Source organism: Oncorhynchus clarkii, chromosome 3, assembly GCF_045791955.1.
Source record: "Oncorhynchus clarkii lewisi isolate Uvic-CL-2024 chromosome 3, UVic_Ocla_1.0, whole genome shotgun sequence".
Lineage (NCBI taxonomy): Eukaryota > Metazoa > Chordata > Actinopteri > Salmoniformes > Salmonidae > Oncorhynchus > Oncorhynchus clarkii.
The window spans coordinates 48376132-48395207 of record NC_092149.1 but is presented as its reverse complement, the minus strand read 5'-3'; the positions used below and the strand labels follow the sequence as shown (position 1 = coordinate 48395207).

Genomic DNA, 19076 nt, shown 5'->3' with positions numbered 1-19076 from the left:
GGAACAAGAAAATGTGTAATAACATCAGTAATTACACATGTGTAATTACACTTTCCTTGTTCCGATTGTGTATTAACTGAAAGTGCTTCAACCTTCAACACCTATAAGTACTATGTTACTGCAGTTATTACTGTGTAGTTGCATAGTAATAAGGTCAACACAATGTAAAGTGTTACCCAAATGTTAATGGTTGTGAAAGAAAACGATAAAATACAGTATGACAAAAAGTTATCACCTCATTTACACACAACACTGTATTCAGCCTAACCATGTTTAAATATGAATGAAAACCACAAAGGTTGGCTTTTGAACAATGCATGAAGACATGAACCAGACCCCATAGAGACTAATCATAGAGACACAGTATCGTATTGACCTTTTCTAATGCCAAACCTCCCTAATAGAGTAGCGGTGCTTTTTCTACATTCAGTGTGGCATTTTCTGTTGGTACTCAACCCTAAATGCCATATGCCAAGCTCTACTGGTTCTCACCCTCGGTATGGATTCTGCCGCTTCTAGTTTAACCTTGGGCCAAGAACACAGGGCCGGATTGGCCTCACACTGGGCCACAGGGCTGTGCTGCGAGAGGCACACATAAACCAGGAGGAGGGATCGCTTAGGTGTCCACTGTTATCTAATTATCACTGTCAAAATAAATTGTACTCTATTCCCTTTATAGGGCTCTACTTTTGACTGAGGCCCGTAGGGCTTTGGTAAAAAGTAGTGCACCTTATTGGGAAAGGGGTGTAAATTGGGATGCATCCAGGATCTGGGGAAAAAACAGACATCTATTTGGTGGGGAGTTTTAGTCTTAATTGCTGCAGGAAAGGGACACTTTTTGGATGGATCTTACTGTACATTGAAATAATATTTTGTCATCTTGATATACGTTTTAAATTATAATGATAAAATAATAGGTTTTGTGTTTTACACTGTAAATAAGTAAAGTACAAATATCTAAGTGTGCTTTCTAAAAGCTCAAGAAGAATGTTGATTTGTCTTACTCCCGAAACACAGATTTTGGTTTTGATTGTATGAAGACTAGAGATATAGTCAATATCCTTTTCTCAGACTCGTCAGAGCTACAGTATCTTGGAGTAAGGACATTTTTTCATTCCACCTATTGAGCTAGCTAGGTGGGTGGCAGCAGACAATGTAATATACATCATCTCAGATTAAGGCTACTACTTACCTTAGGGTAGGGGTATTGCTTTCCCTTGGGGTATGAAGACCCAGTGAAGCGAGGAAGAGCCATATTTGGCACCAGAGTGTCATTGAGAACCAGAAAGGCCAATCTCTCTCCATCGGGCGACCACCAGTGGGCCACATGGGACTGGAGAATCTCCTCTGTAGAAAGACATAAGGAATACATAAATACATTATAGATCTCTATACATGTTTTTATTTCCCAACGATATGGCCACATATGGTTGTATAATATGTTACAGTACATGGACATTTACTGTGAGAATGGATTTTTAGATAATAGTTGATATTAACATATTTCCTTAAGCTCAGTCTAACTTTTCATATGTACTGTTTCATATAAGAAGGACATATATCCAGAGTGTATTCAAAAATACAGCAGCACTAAATCATTTCAGCGACTCAAGTATGATGTTCGCAAGCATGATGTTCGAGTGCAGTTAACGGTACTCAAGGGTCTGTGATAACGTAAGGTCACACAATTCAGATGTTAATTAGGTCTGATTAAGAGGCATTTGCATATCTCAAAATAGATGATCAGAGAGAGAGAGAGAGAGAGAGAGAGAGAGAGAGAGAGAGAGACTAATGAATAATAGGTTGTCATAGAGACTGTCATATTACCATGAAAATCACATAGTTTGTGCAGGAAAAAAGTGTAGTTCATAAACATAAAAGAATATCAATTGTTTTCCCAGAGGTATAGGATAGGTATAGGATATTTTCCCATAGGAAACCAATAAGTAACACACCGTATCAGATGAAGCTTTGAACTAAAATAGGCTAAGGGCCAAGTTTACTTTTCACCTTCAAATGGGTATTAAAACACTGATGAAATAACAAAAAGGCCAAATAAAGGTCAAGAGAAAGAAAAAAACTAAGGTAAACGGTAAATAAACACGATCTCATGTTTTGCGTTTGCTTTTAGTGTTTTACATATTTGGGGGGCAAGAACAGGTGCAAACTTGGCCCTAAATGTCCATTTAAAGGCAAAAAAAACCCCACACAACATAGAATAACAATGATAATTTCTAACACAAAGGTACATGGAATAATGAACAAACAATATATGCAATTGCACAGTTAAAGAGACTGCTTGCAGAAATCAGTGTATAATTGTGTTTCTCCTGAGCAGTGTTGGGAGTAACGCGTTACATAATCAAATTACTTTTATGAGTAACTGAGTAAAGTAACACGTTAAATTGGGTATTGTTATTACAGTTACTTTGTCAGACAACGCTTGCGTTACTTTCAGAGTCATATCTCTACCGGCTGTGTGTTTCCATGATCCGAACTCGATTAATTTCCTCATTTAGAGAGAGCGGAGAAAGGCTGTTTGGAGGAATGTCAAAACAGCTACTGTCCATAGAAATGTATAGAGGGAGCACCTCTGATCTTTGCCATTGAATACTTCTGTGACAGCAAAGCCCATCGAGGGCTATCCCTGGCAAGTGTGCCCTATTTACAGTACATCTTAATGGGTCCATATACATGCGGTCTATAACCAGAACTGTTGGCTCAAGAGAAAAATTTTAATTGAAAAGATAGGAAATCTGTACAGATGTTTGGCTTACCATATATGTGGCTAATTAAGCAGCCCATATATAGCACAGCACCTGTAGACTAGCACAGGAAAGCAGCGCCACTGATGAAAGGAGAAACTAGTGATATAACCTGAGTTAGTAAGTAGCCTTTGGTAGAGCGGAGAGATTGAGTTTTTTTCATGAAAGTAACGCAAAGTTTTAAAACTAGTAATTTAATGTGTTACTTTCCTCACAAAGTAATACTGTAAAGTATTGTAAAGTAAAGCGTTAATATATTTTCAAGTAATAATCCCAACACTCCCGAGTAACATGATGAAATGTCTTTCTCCTAAACTTAATAAACTCTTCCCTATTCAAATCTGCTATTTGTTCACAATCATATTAAATACTTTAAAAAAAAAAAGGTATTTGGCACTAATTTAGAATTGAATTAATCTACCTATTGTGCAGCTGAAGAGAAATTGGAAAATGTATTCGAAGGTGCAGTTTGACTCCCCCACTTTGACTAATTTGACATCATCAGAAAAACATGAGATGTTGGAATAGCTGAAAATCACTCCACTGTGTTTACACAGTCACAAATATCTTGAGTTACATGAAATACTATTGACAATACTGTAGCTATGGTGAACTTTTAATTAGGTGTTTATGCGGATTTTAGAATTTTTGCATGAAATCTGTCGCCAGTTGGATGGAAACCGAGCTATAGTAACCAATTTTCAACATATACAAACCTTATATAAAATATGTTGAATTTGTACCTTTGAAACAACGCCAGATCTTCAACGTTATATCCACTATAAGAAAAAAAGCTATAGGCTGGGCAGCACCTCCTACTGGAAACTTGATCTATCTAAAGCAATTTAATTGGTCTCCCATCCAGGGTTTTAATCAAGCCCAGCTTTGATATGTCACTGACTACTACCAATGTGCAGTCGTGAGAATTAATATTGAGAGATCTCTTAATAACTAAATATATTCACTGTTGCTATCGAAGTCATTCCAAAGGGTAGGTTTAACAGAAGACATTAAATATAACCATAACCAAATATAACCATACATCAGTTAAATATCAATTATACTATTTAGCATTTGCAAAGACATCAACAGCTGTTGTTTCAATTCAACCCAGGGTTCAACAAAACATAGACAATACATACTGCTGAAGTCGGAAGTTTACATACACTTAGGTTGGAGTCATTAAAACTAGTTTTTCAACCACTCCACAAATTTCTTGTTAAGAAACTATAGTTTTGGCAAGTCGGTTAGGACATCTACTTTGTGCATGACACAAGTAATTTTTCCAACAATTGTTTACAGACAGATAATGTCTCTTTTAATTCAATGTAACCTCCAAACGAGCTTCAATGCCATACAACACTCCTTCCGTGGCCTCCAACTGCTCTTAAACGCTAGTAAAACCAAATGCATGCTTTTCAACCGTTCGCTGCCTGCTCCCGCACGCCCGACTAGCATCACCACCCTGGATGGTTCCGACCTAGAATATGTGGACATCCATAACTACCTAGGTGTCTGGCTAGACTGTAAACTCTCCTTCCAGACTCATATCAAACATCTCCAAATCTTGAGTCGGCTTTCTATTCCGCAACAAAGCCTCCTTCACTCACGCCGCCAAACTTACCCTGGTAAAACTGACTCTCCTACCGATCCTCGACTTCGGCGATGTCATCTACAAAATAGCTTCAAATACTCTACTCAGCAAACTGGATGCAGTATATCACAGTGCCATCCGTTTTGTTACTAAAGCACCTTATACCATCCACCACTGCGACCTGTATGCTCTAGTCGGCTGGCCCTCGCAACAAATTCGTCGCCAGAACCACTGGCTCCAGGTCATCTACAAGTCCATGCTAGGTAAAGCTCCGCCTTATCTCAGTTCACTGGTCACGATGGCAACACCCACCCGTAGCACGTGCTCCAGCAGGTGGATCTCACTGATCATCCCTAAAGCCAACACCTAATTTGGCCGCCTTTCGTTCCAGTTCTCTGCTGCCTGTGACTGGAACGAATTGCAAAAATTGCTGAAGTTGGAGACTTTTATCTCACACACCAACTTCAAACATCTACTATCTGAGCGGCTAACCGATCACTGCAGCTGTACATAGTCTATCGGTAAATAGTCCACCCAATTTTACCTACCTCATCCCCATACTATTTATATTTATTTACTTTTTTGCTCTTTTGCACACCAATATCTCTACCTGTACATGACCATCTGATCATTTATCACTCCAGTGTTAATCTGCAAAATTGTAATTATCCGCCTACCTCCTCATGCCTTTTGCACACAATGTATATAGACTCTCTTTTTTTCTACTGTATTATTGACTTGTTAATTGTTTACTCCATGTGTAACTCTGTTGTCTTTTCACACTGCTATGCTTTATCTTGGCCAGGTCGCAGTTGCAAATGAGAACTTGTTCTCAACTAGCCTACCTGGTTAAATAAAGGTAAAATAAAAAATAAAAAATAAAATAAAATAAATTATCACAATTCCAGGAGTCAGAAGTTTACGTACACTAAGTTGACTGTGTCTTTTAACAGCTTTAGAAGCTTTTGACAGGCTAATTGACATAATTTGAGTCAATTGGAGGTGTAACTGTAACGGTTTTCTAGGTGTGAAGGAGAGTCGGACCAAAATGCAGCGTGTAGATTGCGATCCATGTTTTAATGAACAAACGTAAAACACGAATCAAAATACAAACACTACAAAATAATAAACGTAATGAAAACCGAAACAGCCTAAACTGGTGCAAACTAACACTAAGGACAATCACCCACAAACACACAGTGAAACCCAGGCTACCTAAATATGGTTCCCAATCAGAGACAATAACTAACACCTGCCTCTGATTGAGAACCATATCAGGCCAGACATAGAAATAGACAAACAAGACATCCAACATAGAATGCCCACCCAGTTCACGTCCTGACCAACACTAAAACAAGGAAAACACACACGAACGATGGTCAGAACGTGACAGTACCCCCCCTCCAAGGTGCGGACTCCGGACGCACAACTTAAACCTATGGGGGAGGGTGTGGGTGGGCATCTGTCCGCGGTGGCGGCTCTGGCGCTGGACGTGGACCCCACTCCATAACAGTTTTAGTCCACCTCCTTAGCGTCCCTAGATAGGTTACCCTCCTTAAAGACCGCTCGGGACAGAGGGGCAGCTCGGGACAGAGGTAGCTCAGGACTGATGGGTAGCTCAGCACTGAGAGGAAGCTCAGCACTGAGAGGAAGCTCAGCACTGAGAGGAAGCTCAGGCAGGTGGTTGGATCCGGCAGATCCTGGCTGGCTGGCGGTTCTGGAAGATCCTGGCTGACTGGCGGATCCGGAAGAGTCTGGTCGACTGGCGGATCTGGAAGAGTCTGGTCGACTGGCGGATCTGGAAGAGTCTGGTCGACTGGCGGATCTGGAAGAGTCTGGTCGACTGGCGGATCTGGAAGAGTCTGGTCGACTGGCGGATCTGGAAGAGTCTGGTCGACTGGCGGATCTGGAAGAGTCTGGTCGACTGGCGGATCTGGAAGAGTCTGGTCGACTGGCGGATCTGGAAGAGTCTGGTCGACTGGCGGATCTGGAAGAGTCTGGTCGACTGGCTGCTCTGGCTGCTCCATGCTGACTGGCTGCTCCATGATGACTGGCAGCTCTGGCTGCTCCATGCTGACTGGCTGCTCCATGCTGACTGGCTGCTCTGGCTGCTCCATGCTGACTGGCTGCTCCATGCTGACTGGCGGCCCTGGCTGCTCCATGCTGACTGGCGGCCCTGGCTGCTCCATGCTGACTGGCGGCCCTGACTGCTCCATGCTGACTGGCGGCCCTGACTGCTCCATGCTGACTGGCGGCCCTGGCTGCTCCATACTGACTGGCGGCCCTGGCTGCTCCATGCTAACTGGCAGCTCTGGCGGCTCCTTGCAGACTGGCAGCTCTGGCGGCTCCTTGCAGACTGGCAGCTTTGGCGGCATCCTGCAGAAAGGCAGCTCTGGCGGCTCCTTGCAGACTGGCAGCTCCTTGCAGACTGGCAGCTCTTTGCAGACTGGCAGCTCTATGCAGACTGGCAGCTCCTTGCAGACTGGCAGCTCCTTGCAGACTGGCAGCTCCCTGCAGACTGGCAGCTCTATGCAGACTGGCAGCTCCTTGCAGACTGGCAGCTCCATGCAGACTGGCAGCTCTATGCAGACTGGCAGTTCTGAACAGGCGGGAGACTCCGGCAGCGCTGTAGAGAAGGAAGGCTCTAACAGCGCTAAACAGGCGGGAGACTCCGACAGCGCTGGAGAGGAGGAAGGCTCTGGCAGCGCTGGACAGGCGAGGCGCACTGTAGGCCTAATGCGTGGTGCTGGCACTGGTGGTACTGGGCCGAGGACACGCACAGGAAGCCTGGTGCGGGGAGCTGCTACCGGAGGGCTGGGGTGTGGAGGTGGTACTGGAAAAACCGGACCGTGCAGGCGCACTGGAGCTCTTGAGCACCGAGCCTGCCCAACCTTACCTGGTTGAATGCTCACGGTCGCCCTGCCAGTGCGGCGAGGTGGAATAGCCCGCACTGGGCTATGCAGGCGAACCGGAGACACCGAGCGCAAGGCTGGTGCCATGTAAGCCGGCCCAAGGAGACGCACTGGGGACCAGCTGCGTAGAGCCGGCTTCATGGCATTAGGCTCCACGCTCAATCTAGCCCGGCCGACACGCGGAGCTGGAATATACCGCACCGGGCTATGCACCCGCACTGGAGACACCGTGCGCACCACTGCATAACACGGTGCCTGTCCGGTCTCTCTAGCCCCCCGGTAAGCACAGGGAGTCTGCCCAGGTCTCCTACCTGGCGTAGCCATACTCCCTGTTAGCCCCCCCCCCAAGAAATTTTTGGGGCTGCCTCTCAGGCTTCCATCCGCTACGTCGTGCTACCTCCTCATATCTGCGCCTCTCAGCTTTCGCCGCCTCCAGTTCTTCTTTGGGGCGGCGATATTCTCCTGGCTGAGCCCAGGGTCCTCTTCCTTCTAATTCGTCCTCCTATGTCCATACCTCCTCTTTGGGCTGCTCCTGTTGCCTCTTCTCCTGCTGCACCTTTGGGCGGCTACACTCCCCTGGTTTAGCCCAGGGTCCTCTCCCGTCGAGGATTTCCTCCCATGTCCAGAAATCCTTATTGCGCGTCTCCTCGCGCTGCTCCTGCCTGTTGACACGCTGCTTGGTCCTTTTGTGGTGGGTGATTCTGTAACGGTTTTCTAGGTGTGAAGGAGAGTCGGACCAAAATGCAGCGTGTAGATTGCGATCCATGTTTTAATGAACAAACGTGAAACACGAATCAAAATACAAACACTACAAAATAATAAACGTAATGAAAACCGAAACAGCCTAAACTGGTGCAAACTAACACTAAGGACAATCACCCACAAACACACAGTGAAACCCAGGCTACCTAAATATGGTTCCCAATCAGAGACAATAACTAACACCTGCCTCTGATTGAGAACCATATCAGGCCAGACATAGAAATAGACAAACAAGACATCCAACATAGAATGCCCACCCAGTTCACGTCCTGACCAACACTAAAACAAGGAAAACACACACGAACGATGGTCAGAACGTGACAGTAACTGTGGAAGTATTTCAAGGCCTACCTTCAAACTCAGTGCCTCTTTGCTTGACATCATGGGAAAATCAAAAGAAATCAGCCAAGAAATGTAGACCTCCACAAGTCTGGTTCATCCTTGGGAGCAATTTCGAAACGTCTGAAGGTACCACCTTCATCTGTACAAACAATAGTACGCAAGCATAAACACCATGGGACCACACAGCCGTCATACCACTCAGGGAGGAGACGCGTTCTCTCCTAGAGATGAATGTATTTTGTTTCGAAAAGTGCAAATCAATCCCAGAACAACAGCAAAGGACCTTGTGAAGATGTTGGAGGAAAGAGGCACAAAAGTGTCTATATCCAAAATAAAACTTGTGCTATATCGACATAACCTGAAAGGCCGCTCAGCAAGGAAGAAGTCACTGCTCCAAAACCGCCATAAATAAACAGACTACAGTTTGCAACTGCACATGGGAATAAAGATGGTACTTTTTGGAGAAATGTCCTCTGGTCTGATGAAACAAAAATAGAACTGCTTGACCATAATGACCTTTGTTATGTTTGGAGGAAAAAGGGGGAGGCTTGCAAGCAGAAGAGCACCATCCCAACCGTGAAGCACAGGGGTGGCAGCATCACATTGTGGGGGTGCTTTGCTGCAGGAGGGACTGGTGCACTACACAAAATAGATGGCATCATGAGGTGGGAAAATGATGTGGATATATTGAAGCAGTATCTCAAGACATCAGTCAGGAAGTTAAAGCTTGGTCGCAAATAGGTCTTCCAAATGGACAATGACCCCAAGCATACTTCCAAAGTTGTGGCAAAATGGCTTAAGGACAACAAAGTCACGGTATTGGAGTGGCCATCACAAAGCCCTGACCTCAATCCCATAGAACAATGTGGGCTGAACTGAAAAGGCGTGTGTGAGCAAGGAGGCCTACAAACCTGACTCAGTTACACCAGCTCTGTCAGGAGGAATGGGCCAAAATTCACCCAACTTATTGTGGGGAAGCTAGTGAAAGGCTACCCGAAACGTTTGACCCAAGTTAAACAATTTAATGGCAATGCTACCAAATACTAATTGAGTGTATGTAAACTTCTGACCCACTGGGAATGCGATGAAAGAAATAAAAGCTGAAATAAATAATTCTCTCTACTATTGTTCTGACATTTCACATTCTTAAGACAAAGTGGTGATCCTAACTGACTTAAGAAACGTAATTTTTGCTCGTATTAAATGTCAGAAATTGTGAAAAACAGAGTTTAAATGTAGTTGGCTGAGGTGTATGTCAACTTCCCATGTAGACCTAGGGTTTCAAGCTTTGTTTGATTTCAAATGTAATCTTCAAGTGAATCATGAATATGTTGGATTCATGTCTCCATCTCAACCAAACATCTAATTTACAGAATAAGACAAAATAATATCAAACATTTAAAGTGCATTTTGAATTTGATTAGATTAGATTTATTCCTATTCCTTAACACCTTTTTTGGTTGGGATATGAAATATTAATTTGTAGACAAACTGGATATTGAATTGTGTTTGATTGCCAACACAACCAAATATCAGCATATGAAGTAGATGTATTTTCTGCTTGGTTAGTTACATTTTGTCCTCAAATTAATCATTGATATGTTGGATTCAAGTTTCAATCTCAACCAAATTAAATCTAACTTTAAATGCACTTAGAATAAAGTTTTATTTGAATTAGTCCTATTCTTCAACTTAGATTTTTGGTTGAGATGTAGATGTGAATCAAACATATCAATTATTAATATGCAGCCAAATTGGAATTAGAGCCAGACTAAGTCAGTGGCAAAAAATATACATCTCCTTCAAATATTGATATTTGGATGTGTTGGCAACCAAACACAATTACATATATATTTTGCAATACAGCAAATAGCCTAATAACCTGTCGACAACTTTGGTGAACACCTGCCACATTTCTAAAAGGACTTTAGCTTTACAGTCTATTTAAGTAAATGGTAATACCCACCTTCGTACAGCCAGTCAGCAATCCCATTGAAGATGACCCCTTCCTTTCCAGAAGATGTCAGTCTGAGGGAGTTGCTCTTCACATCTGATTGGTAGTAAATATTGTTCTCAAATATGTAGATCTGTGTGCACAAGGACACACAAGGAGATCAGGAAAGTCATCACTGAAATATCACATTCCATCTTCAACAGTCCCAACGTGACTGACACCAGTGAGTTTTGGACTTCTAACCCGTTTTGAACATTGTGTTGGAGCTACAGATTTCTGGATTTTTTGGATTTGTCCATTTCCTCTGCATCCGTTGATGCCGACCATTAGTCTGTGTGATTAACGGGGGGCTGAGCTAGAGCATTGTTTGTGAAACGCGTCTTCTCCCAAAAACAAATGTCTGTAAAGTTTGAACGGTTTGAGCTACAAAATGTGAAAAGCTGAGACACAAGCCACACAAGAGTCGTTAGGAGGTAAGAGGTTCTTCTCCATAGGTCATAGGAAATCCCAGAATATAGTGTTTTTTTAATACTGTAATAAGCTCACATAGTTCCTGTCACAAACTCCAAACTCCACAAAGTTGTCACTGACCAGTTGGATATTCATTTCTTACTGCAAAAATAATTTCTGTACTTACAGCATTCTTATAAATATATATATATTTTTTAAATCAGGATTTTGCTTGGTGGACCTTTTTTTTCAATTGGAATTTGTCAATAAAATTCATAAATGGAACTGTTTATGTCAAATAGTGTTCAACTTTAAGCCCTGGTTGTCCTGAAAATAACATGTTACACTATGCGAGGCTAAATATGAGGGCAGAGCAAGCCGATCAATAAAAGTAGTGAATTTCATATTTTTCAGCGTGGGATTTCCTGAGACTGATAGATCTGTGGGCACAAAGACACACAAGGAGATCAGAAATGTAATCACTGACATGAGTGGCTCCCGAGTGATGCAGCAGTCTAAGGCACTGCATCTCAGTGCTAGAGGTTTCACTACAGACCTTGGTTCGATCCCGGGCTGGATCACAACTGGCCATGATTGGGAGTCCCATAGGGCGGCACACAATTGGTTAGGGGAGGGTTTGGCGGGCATAGGCTGTCATTGTAAAATAAGAATTTGTTCTTAACTGACTTGACTAGTTAAATAGGTTAAATAAATACGGTTAAATAAATTTCACATTTCATTTAACATTTCAATTTGGCATTTCCTCTACAGGTCTGAAATGTGAAAGTCAATCAAATATCAACTTTTGACACATTTTGAACACAGAGAGAGAAAGACGAAAATTGTATATCCAGACCTCTATAATGTCACAGGATAAATACAAGGCCTAGGAAACATCCTTTTCAACATACCCAATATATATATATATATATTGAAATTCACGAAAAGGGGGAAATAATAACACATTTTCAATTCAGGTCTTATTCAAATCTCATTCCCTGAATGGATGTGGTTGAAGAGCCCTGGAATCACCATGTCCAGAGAAATTCTAGAAACATAATGTCCGATTCCATTAACAACCTAAATGATCTGTGTTGAAATGATCAACCAACTCCTTATCCTCAAATATATTTTTTCCCCAGAACCAACAAACGTTTCCAGGTCAACCAGCAGCCTGCATCAACCAGACTTACATAAAGCACCGTTATGTAGTCACTCGGTCACGGAGCTGAGCTGAGCTGACCTGTCTCAGGCTCTGCAAGCCCTGCTGTTATATCAAAGGCATTGAGTAGAGGCAGCCTGCCTAAATCGCTCCAGAAGGCAGTGTGTGTGGTATAGGATTCAGCTAAAAGAGCTGCTTTAAAACAGAAATGTCTTGAACCGTTTCAACATCAATGTACCATCAATGTACATCGATGAATACATGGATACGGTGACTGAGTTCATCAGGAAGTATATAGGAGATGTTGTACCCACTGTGACTATTAAAACCTACCCAAACCAGAAAATGTGGATAGATGGCAGCATTTGCGCAGAACTGAAAGCGCAAACCACCGCATTTAACCACGGCAAGGTGACTAGGAATATGGCAGAATACAAATAGTGTAGTTATTCTCTCCGTAAGGCAATAAAACAGGCAAGTAAAGAGACAAACTGGAGTTGCAATTCAACGGCTCAGACACAAGACGTATGTGGCAGGGTCTACAGACAATCACGGACTACAAATGGAAAACCAGCCACGTTGCGGAAACTGACGTCTTGTTCCCGGAAAAGCTAAACACCTTCTTCGCCTGCTTTGAGCATAACACAGTGCCACCGACATGACCCACTACCAAGGACTATGAGCTTTCCTTCTCCGTGGCCAACGTGAGTAAGACATTTAAGCGTGTTAACCCTCGCAAGGCTGCCGGCCCAGATGGCATCCCTAGCCGCGTCCTCAGAGCATGCGCAGACCAGCTGGCTGGAGTGTTTACAGACATATTCAATCTCTCCCTATCCCAGACTGCTGACCCCACCTGCTTCAAGATGTCCACCATTGTCCCTGTACCCAAGAAAGCAAAGGTAACTGAACTGAATGACTATTGCCCGTAGCAATCACTTTTGTCATCATGAAGTGCTTTGAGAGGCTAATTAAGGATGAAATCACCTCTACCTTACCTGACATCCTAGACCCACTTCAATTTGCTTACCGCCCCAATAGATCCACAGATGATGGAATCGCCATCGCACTGCACACTGCCCTATCCCATCTGGACAAGAGGAATACCTATGTAAGAATGCTGTTCATTGACTATAGCTCAACACTATAGTCCAAGCTCAACATTAAGCTTGGGGCCCTGGGTCTGAACCCCGTCCTGTGCAACTGGGTCCTGGACTTCTGACGGGCTGCCCCCAGGTGGTGACGTTAGGAAACAACACCTCCACTTCGCTGATTGTCAACACAGGGGCCCCACAAGGGGGCGTGCTCAGCCTCCTCCTGTACTCCCTGTTCACCCATGACTGCGAGACCACGCACGCCTTCAACTCAATCATCAAGTTTGCAGACGACACAACAGTAGTAGGCTTGATTACCAACAATGACGAGACAGGCTACAGAGAGGAGGTGAGGGCCCTGGGAGAGTGGTGCCAGGAAAATAACCTTTCACTCAACGTCAACAAAACAAAGGAGCTGATCGTGAACTGGAAATGGCAGAGGGACCACGCCCCTATCCACGTCAACAGAACTGCAGTGGAGAAGTTGGAAAGCTTCAAGTTCTTCGTCGTACACACCACTGACAAACTGAAATGGTCCACCCTCAAGTCCCTCAGACTGTTAAATAGCCATCACTAGCCGGCTTCCACCCGGTTACGCAACTCTGCACCTTAGAGGCTGCTGCCCTATATACATAGACTTGGAATCACTGGCAACTTTAATAATGGAACACTAGTCAAATTAACAACGTTTAAATAATGTTAACATACTGCTTTACTCATCTCATATGTATATACTTTATTCTATTCTAATGTATTTTGCTACTTCGACATCGCTCAAGCTAATATTGATATATTTCTTATTAATTCCATTATTTCACTTTTAGATGTGTTTGTATTGTTGTCAATTGTTAGGTATTATTGCACTGTTGGAACTAGGAACACAAGCATTTCGCTACACTGCTAAACATGTGTATGTGGCCAATACAATTTGATTTGATCTGCTTCACTAAAGACTGAAACTAGCTGTCCAATAAGACGGGTAGGATTTTCGGTTTGGAAATAGGAAGTGCTATCATAACATTTCTATGTATGTTTTGTGTTTTGGGCTTGAGTTTGTGTTGATAGCTAGTTCACTTTAAGGATGCTGTCAATGCAATATCTAGTCTACACAACAAAACAACTCACAGAACTGGCATCCTATCCAATATATACTAGCAGTGTCATGTATTTATAAGATCAAATTGTGGCTAACGATGAAGCTTATGCGACTCGAGAGCCCCGAATGCCTGCATATCTGTCTGCCTCACCTCTCATCACTGTAATGGCCCTCTAATGGAGGTGAGTTTGATTTAAGCCTAAATAGCCACACCAAATGTTACAATTGCAGACAAGAAACCTCTAATACTTAAGCCTGTTAGCTGTCCACAAACAGTGCCCCATCTGTCTAAAGCAAACAAATGAAAAGGTATTATCATCTAGTTTGAATGATTCTGTATTTCGAAAATGAACTGGAGTACAATGTGAGAGTCATTTGACATTCCAAATCAACCTGCTTAGAATGCTGTGCTTTGATAGCTGGATTTAGGCCGGCCTTTCACAAAGCCGTGTATAGTTACAAATGGATGGTGACATGTCCACATGACACCCAACATAACATTTGGTGTCAGAAGTGAGATCCAATGCAGATGAGCCCACCAGAGCTGTGTCTGAGCAGCTGTACGAAGAAGTTCAAAGAAGCCTTCCAAAGGAGATGGGGCTGGGGTAGAAGGACCCTGCTGCCACTACTAGCTTGGCACTGTGGTTAATCCTGCTCCGTGGATTCACCACAAAGCACTAGAAAATGAGCAGATTTGAGAGAAATATTCTGACTTGGAAGAAATGGTCCACATTTACATGGCATACTGAATGTCACATTAGTGCAGGTTGTTTCAGGTGTGCTTGGCATGTCACTACTGATTGTCATGTTAATCAAATATCATGTTCTCGAATAATCTGACTGAAAGCTGTCAACATGTTTGTATGTCCACAACATCGTTCTGTGACTAAAAGCATCAAATTAATACTTTGATGCAAATGTTTTGAAGGCCAGGTAACTTGGCAGACCTTCAAAGCCAATACAGGAGACGGAGTGGATATTATCTATGCATTCTGGCTTTACATTTTAATTAACTTGAACATAAATGTTCATGTAAGAAAGACAAACATGACAGGGATGCAATAGCAGACAACAGTCATACTCTACTGTTGCCACTTTAATGAGAAACATGATTCACTTTCAACCGCAACATAATCAAAACACCGTCTAATTAAAAGTTCAGAATGCACTCCATGCAGGGATTAAATTGGAGAACAATTAAGTCGAACAAAGCAATTACACGAGGAAGAGGGGGAAAATCCTACGGGTGAAAATCACCCCATAGGCTAAACAAAGAAATAACAGCGTTTCAAAAAATATACAATCAAAAATATTTTAAACTGTTGATCCTGGGCAAAGCAACCTGTCCTATTCCTTTGCACATACATTTCAGGCCACGGGCAACACTTGTTAAAGCAACTTATTTGTAGTTTATTCAAGCAGTACCCAAAAACTTCCAAACAAATAGGTGACATAACCCTCAGTAGGCAAGGACTATATTCAGTTACTTTCAACACTGGGGTATGTAAATGCAGAATATTGCAAGTTCGGGGGGTAGCCCCGCCTGGAACTCAAACCTGGGTCTACCGACTATCAACCCAATCAAATCAAGATTTATTTATCACGTGCACCGAATACAACAAGTGTAGACCTTACCGTTAAATGACTCTAAACCTTCAAGCTGCATACTGGACCCTATTCCAACTAAACTACTGAAGGAGCTGCTTCCTGTGCTTGGCTCTCCTATGTTGAATATAATAAATGACTCCCTATCCACCGGATGTGTACCAAACTCACTAAAAGTGGCAGTAATAAAGCCTCTCTTGAAAAAGCCAAATATTGACCCAGAAAATATAAACTATCGGCCTGTATCGAATATCCCATTCCTCTCAAAATAAATTCAAGCTGTTGCGCAGCAACTCACTGCCTTCCTGAAGAAGAAAAATGTATACGAAATGCTTCAGTCTGGTTTTGGACTCCATCATAGCACTGAGACTACACTTGTGAAGGTGGTAAATGACCTTTTAATAGCGTCAGACCAAGGCTCTGCATCTGTCCTCGTGCTCCTAGACCTTAGTGCTGCTTTGATACCATTGATCAGCACATTCGTTTGGAGAGATTGGAAACCCAAATTGGTCTACACGGACAAGTTCTGGCTTGGTTTAGAGCTTATCTGTCGGAAATATATCAGTTTGTCTCTGTGGATGGAGACTTCTGACAAATCAACTGTAATGTTGATGTTCCTCAAGGTTCCGTTTTAGACCACTATTGTTTTCACTATATATTTTACCTCTTGGTGATGTCTTTCGGAATGTTAACTTTCACTGCTATGCAGATGACACACACCTGTACATTTCAATGAAACATGGTGAATCCCCAAAATTTCCCTCCCTTGAAGCCTGTGCTTCAGACATAAGGAAGTGGATGGCAGCAATTGTTTTACTTTTACAAAACAGAGACGCTAGTTCTAGGTCCCAAGAAACAAAGAGATATTCTGTTGGATCTGACAATTAATCTTGATGGTTGTACAATCATCTCAAATAAAACTGTGAAGGACCTCAGCGTTACTCTCGACCCTGATCTCTTTTGACGAACATATCAAGAATAGTTAAAGGACAGCTTTTTTGCATCTTCGTAACATCACAAAAATCAGAAACTTTCTGTCCAAAAATGTGGCAGAAAACTGTATCCATGCTTTTGTCATTTCTAGATTAGACTACTGCAAGGCTCTACTTTCCAGCTAACTGAATAAAGCACTAAATAAACTTCAGTCAGTGCTAAACACGGCTGCTAGAATATTGACTAGAACCAAAACATTTGATCATATTACTCCAGTGCTAGCATCTCTACACTGGCTTCCTGTTAAGGCTAGGATTGATTTCAAGGTTTTACTGCTAACCTACAAAGCATTACATGGGCTTGCTCCTAACTGTCATTCTTTTGGTCCTGCCGTACATACCTACACGTACGCTACGGTCAAGAGACACAGGCCTCCTTACTGTCCCTAGAATTTCTAAGCAAACAGCTGGATGTAGGGCTTCCTCCTATAGAGCTCGATTTTTATGTAATGGTCTGCCTACCCATGTGAGGGACGTAGACTCGGTCCCAACCTTCAAGTCTTTATTGAAGACTAATCTCTACCGTAGATCCTATGATTGAGTGTAGTCTAGCCTAGGGGTGTGAAGGTGAACGGAAAGGCACTGGAGCGACGAACCGCCCTTGCTGTTTCTGCCTGGTCGGTTTCCCTCTCTCCACTGGGATTCTCTGCCTCTAAACCCTATTACGGGGGCTGAGTCACTGGCTTACTGTTGTTCTTCCCTGCCGTCCCTAGGAGGGGTGCGTCATTTGAGTGGGTTGAGTCACTGACGTGATCATCCTGTCCGGGTTGGCGCCCCCCTCGGGTTCATGCCGTGGGGGAGATCTTCGTGGGCTATACTCTGCCCTTGTCTCCGGGTAGTAGGTTGGTGGTTGAAGAGATCCCTCTGGTGGTGTGGGGGCTGTGCCTTGTCAAAGTGGGTGGGATTATACCCAGCCTGTTTGCCCTGTCCGTGGGTATTGTTGGACAGGGCCACAGTGTCTCCCGACCCCTCCTGTCTCAGCCGCCAGTATTTATGCTGCAATAGTTTATGTGTTGGGGGGCTAGGGTCAGTCTGTTATATCTGGAGTATTTCTCCTGTCGTATCCGGTGTCCTGGGTGAATTTAAGTATGCTCCCTCTAATTCTCTCTCTCTTTCTATTTATTTTTCGCTCTCTCTTCACTCGGAGGACCTGAGCCCTAGGACCATGCCCTGACAAGGTAGCTGACAAGGTAGCTGTTTTGCTGTTTTGGACTCTCTCTTCGCACTTGCTGTCTCTAACTCTGAATGATCGGCTATGAAAAGCCAACTGACATTTACTCCTGAGGTGCTGACCTGTTGCACCCTCTACAACCACTGTGGTTATCATTATCTGACCCTGCTGGTCAGCTATGAATGTTTGAACATCTTGGCCATGTTCTGTTATAATCTCCACCCGGCACAGCCTGAAGAGGACTGGCCACCCCTCAGAGCCTGGTTCCTCTCTAGGTTTCTTCATAGGTTCTGGCCTTTCTAGGGAGTTTTTCCTAGCCAATGTGCTTCTACATCTGCATAGCTTGCTGTTTGGGGCTTTAGGCTGGGTTTCTGTACAGCACATTGTGACATCGGTTGATGCAAAAAGGGCTTTATAAATACATTTGATTCATTGATTGAATGCTTACTTACTTACGAGCCCTTAACCAACAGTGCAGTTCAAAAAGAGTCAAGAAAATATTTACCAAATAAACTAAAGTAAACAATTATAAAGAGTAACACAATAAAATAACAATACCAAGTTTTTTTACAGGGAGTACCGGAACCGAGTCAGTGTGCGGGAGTACAGGTTAGTTGAGGTAATTTGTACATGTAGATAGGGTACAAGTGACTATGGATAGATAATAAACAGTGGGTAGCAGCAGTGTACAAAACAAATTGGGGGGGGGGGGTGTCAATGTAAATTGTCCGGTGAACATTTGATTAATTGTTCAGCAGTCCTAAGGCTTGGGGATAGAAGCTGTTAAGGAGCCTTTTGGTCTTAGACCTGGTTCTCCGGTACCGTTTGCCTTGTGGTAGCAGACAAAATAGTCTATGACTTGGGTGACTGGAGTCTGAAAATTGTATGGGCTTTCCTCTGACACCGCTTATTATATAGGTCCTGGATGGCAGGAAGCCCCATGTACTGGGCCATACGCACTAGCTCCTGTAGCGCCTTATGAACAGATGTCGAGCAGTTGCCATACCAGGCGGTGATGCAACCTGTCACGATGCTCTTGACGGTGCAGCTGTATAACTTTTTGAGGATCTGGGGACCCATGCCAAATCTTTTCAGACTCTTGAGGGGTAAAAGGTTTTGTCGTGCCCTCTTCACAACTGTCTTGGTGTGTTTGGACCATGATAGTTCATTGGTGATGTGG

The 19076-nt window shown here is 43.3% G+C and overlaps 1 protein-coding gene across 1 annotated transcript in view; it reads right to left on the bottom strand.

The window, feature by feature from the left end:
* Positions 1-19076, bottom strand: part of LOC139405995 (inactive dipeptidyl peptidase 10-like) — a 188462-nt gene that overhangs the window by 80661 nt on the left and 88725 nt on the right. The window contains exons 8-9 of the mRNA XM_071148451.1: positions 10342-10462; positions 1193-1347 (exon numbers count right to left, since the gene is read on the bottom strand). Coding sequence (XP_071004552.1) covers positions 1193-1347; positions 10342-10462 — 276 coding nt within the window. The remainder of the gene's footprint in view (positions 1-1192; positions 1348-10341; positions 10463-19076) is intronic.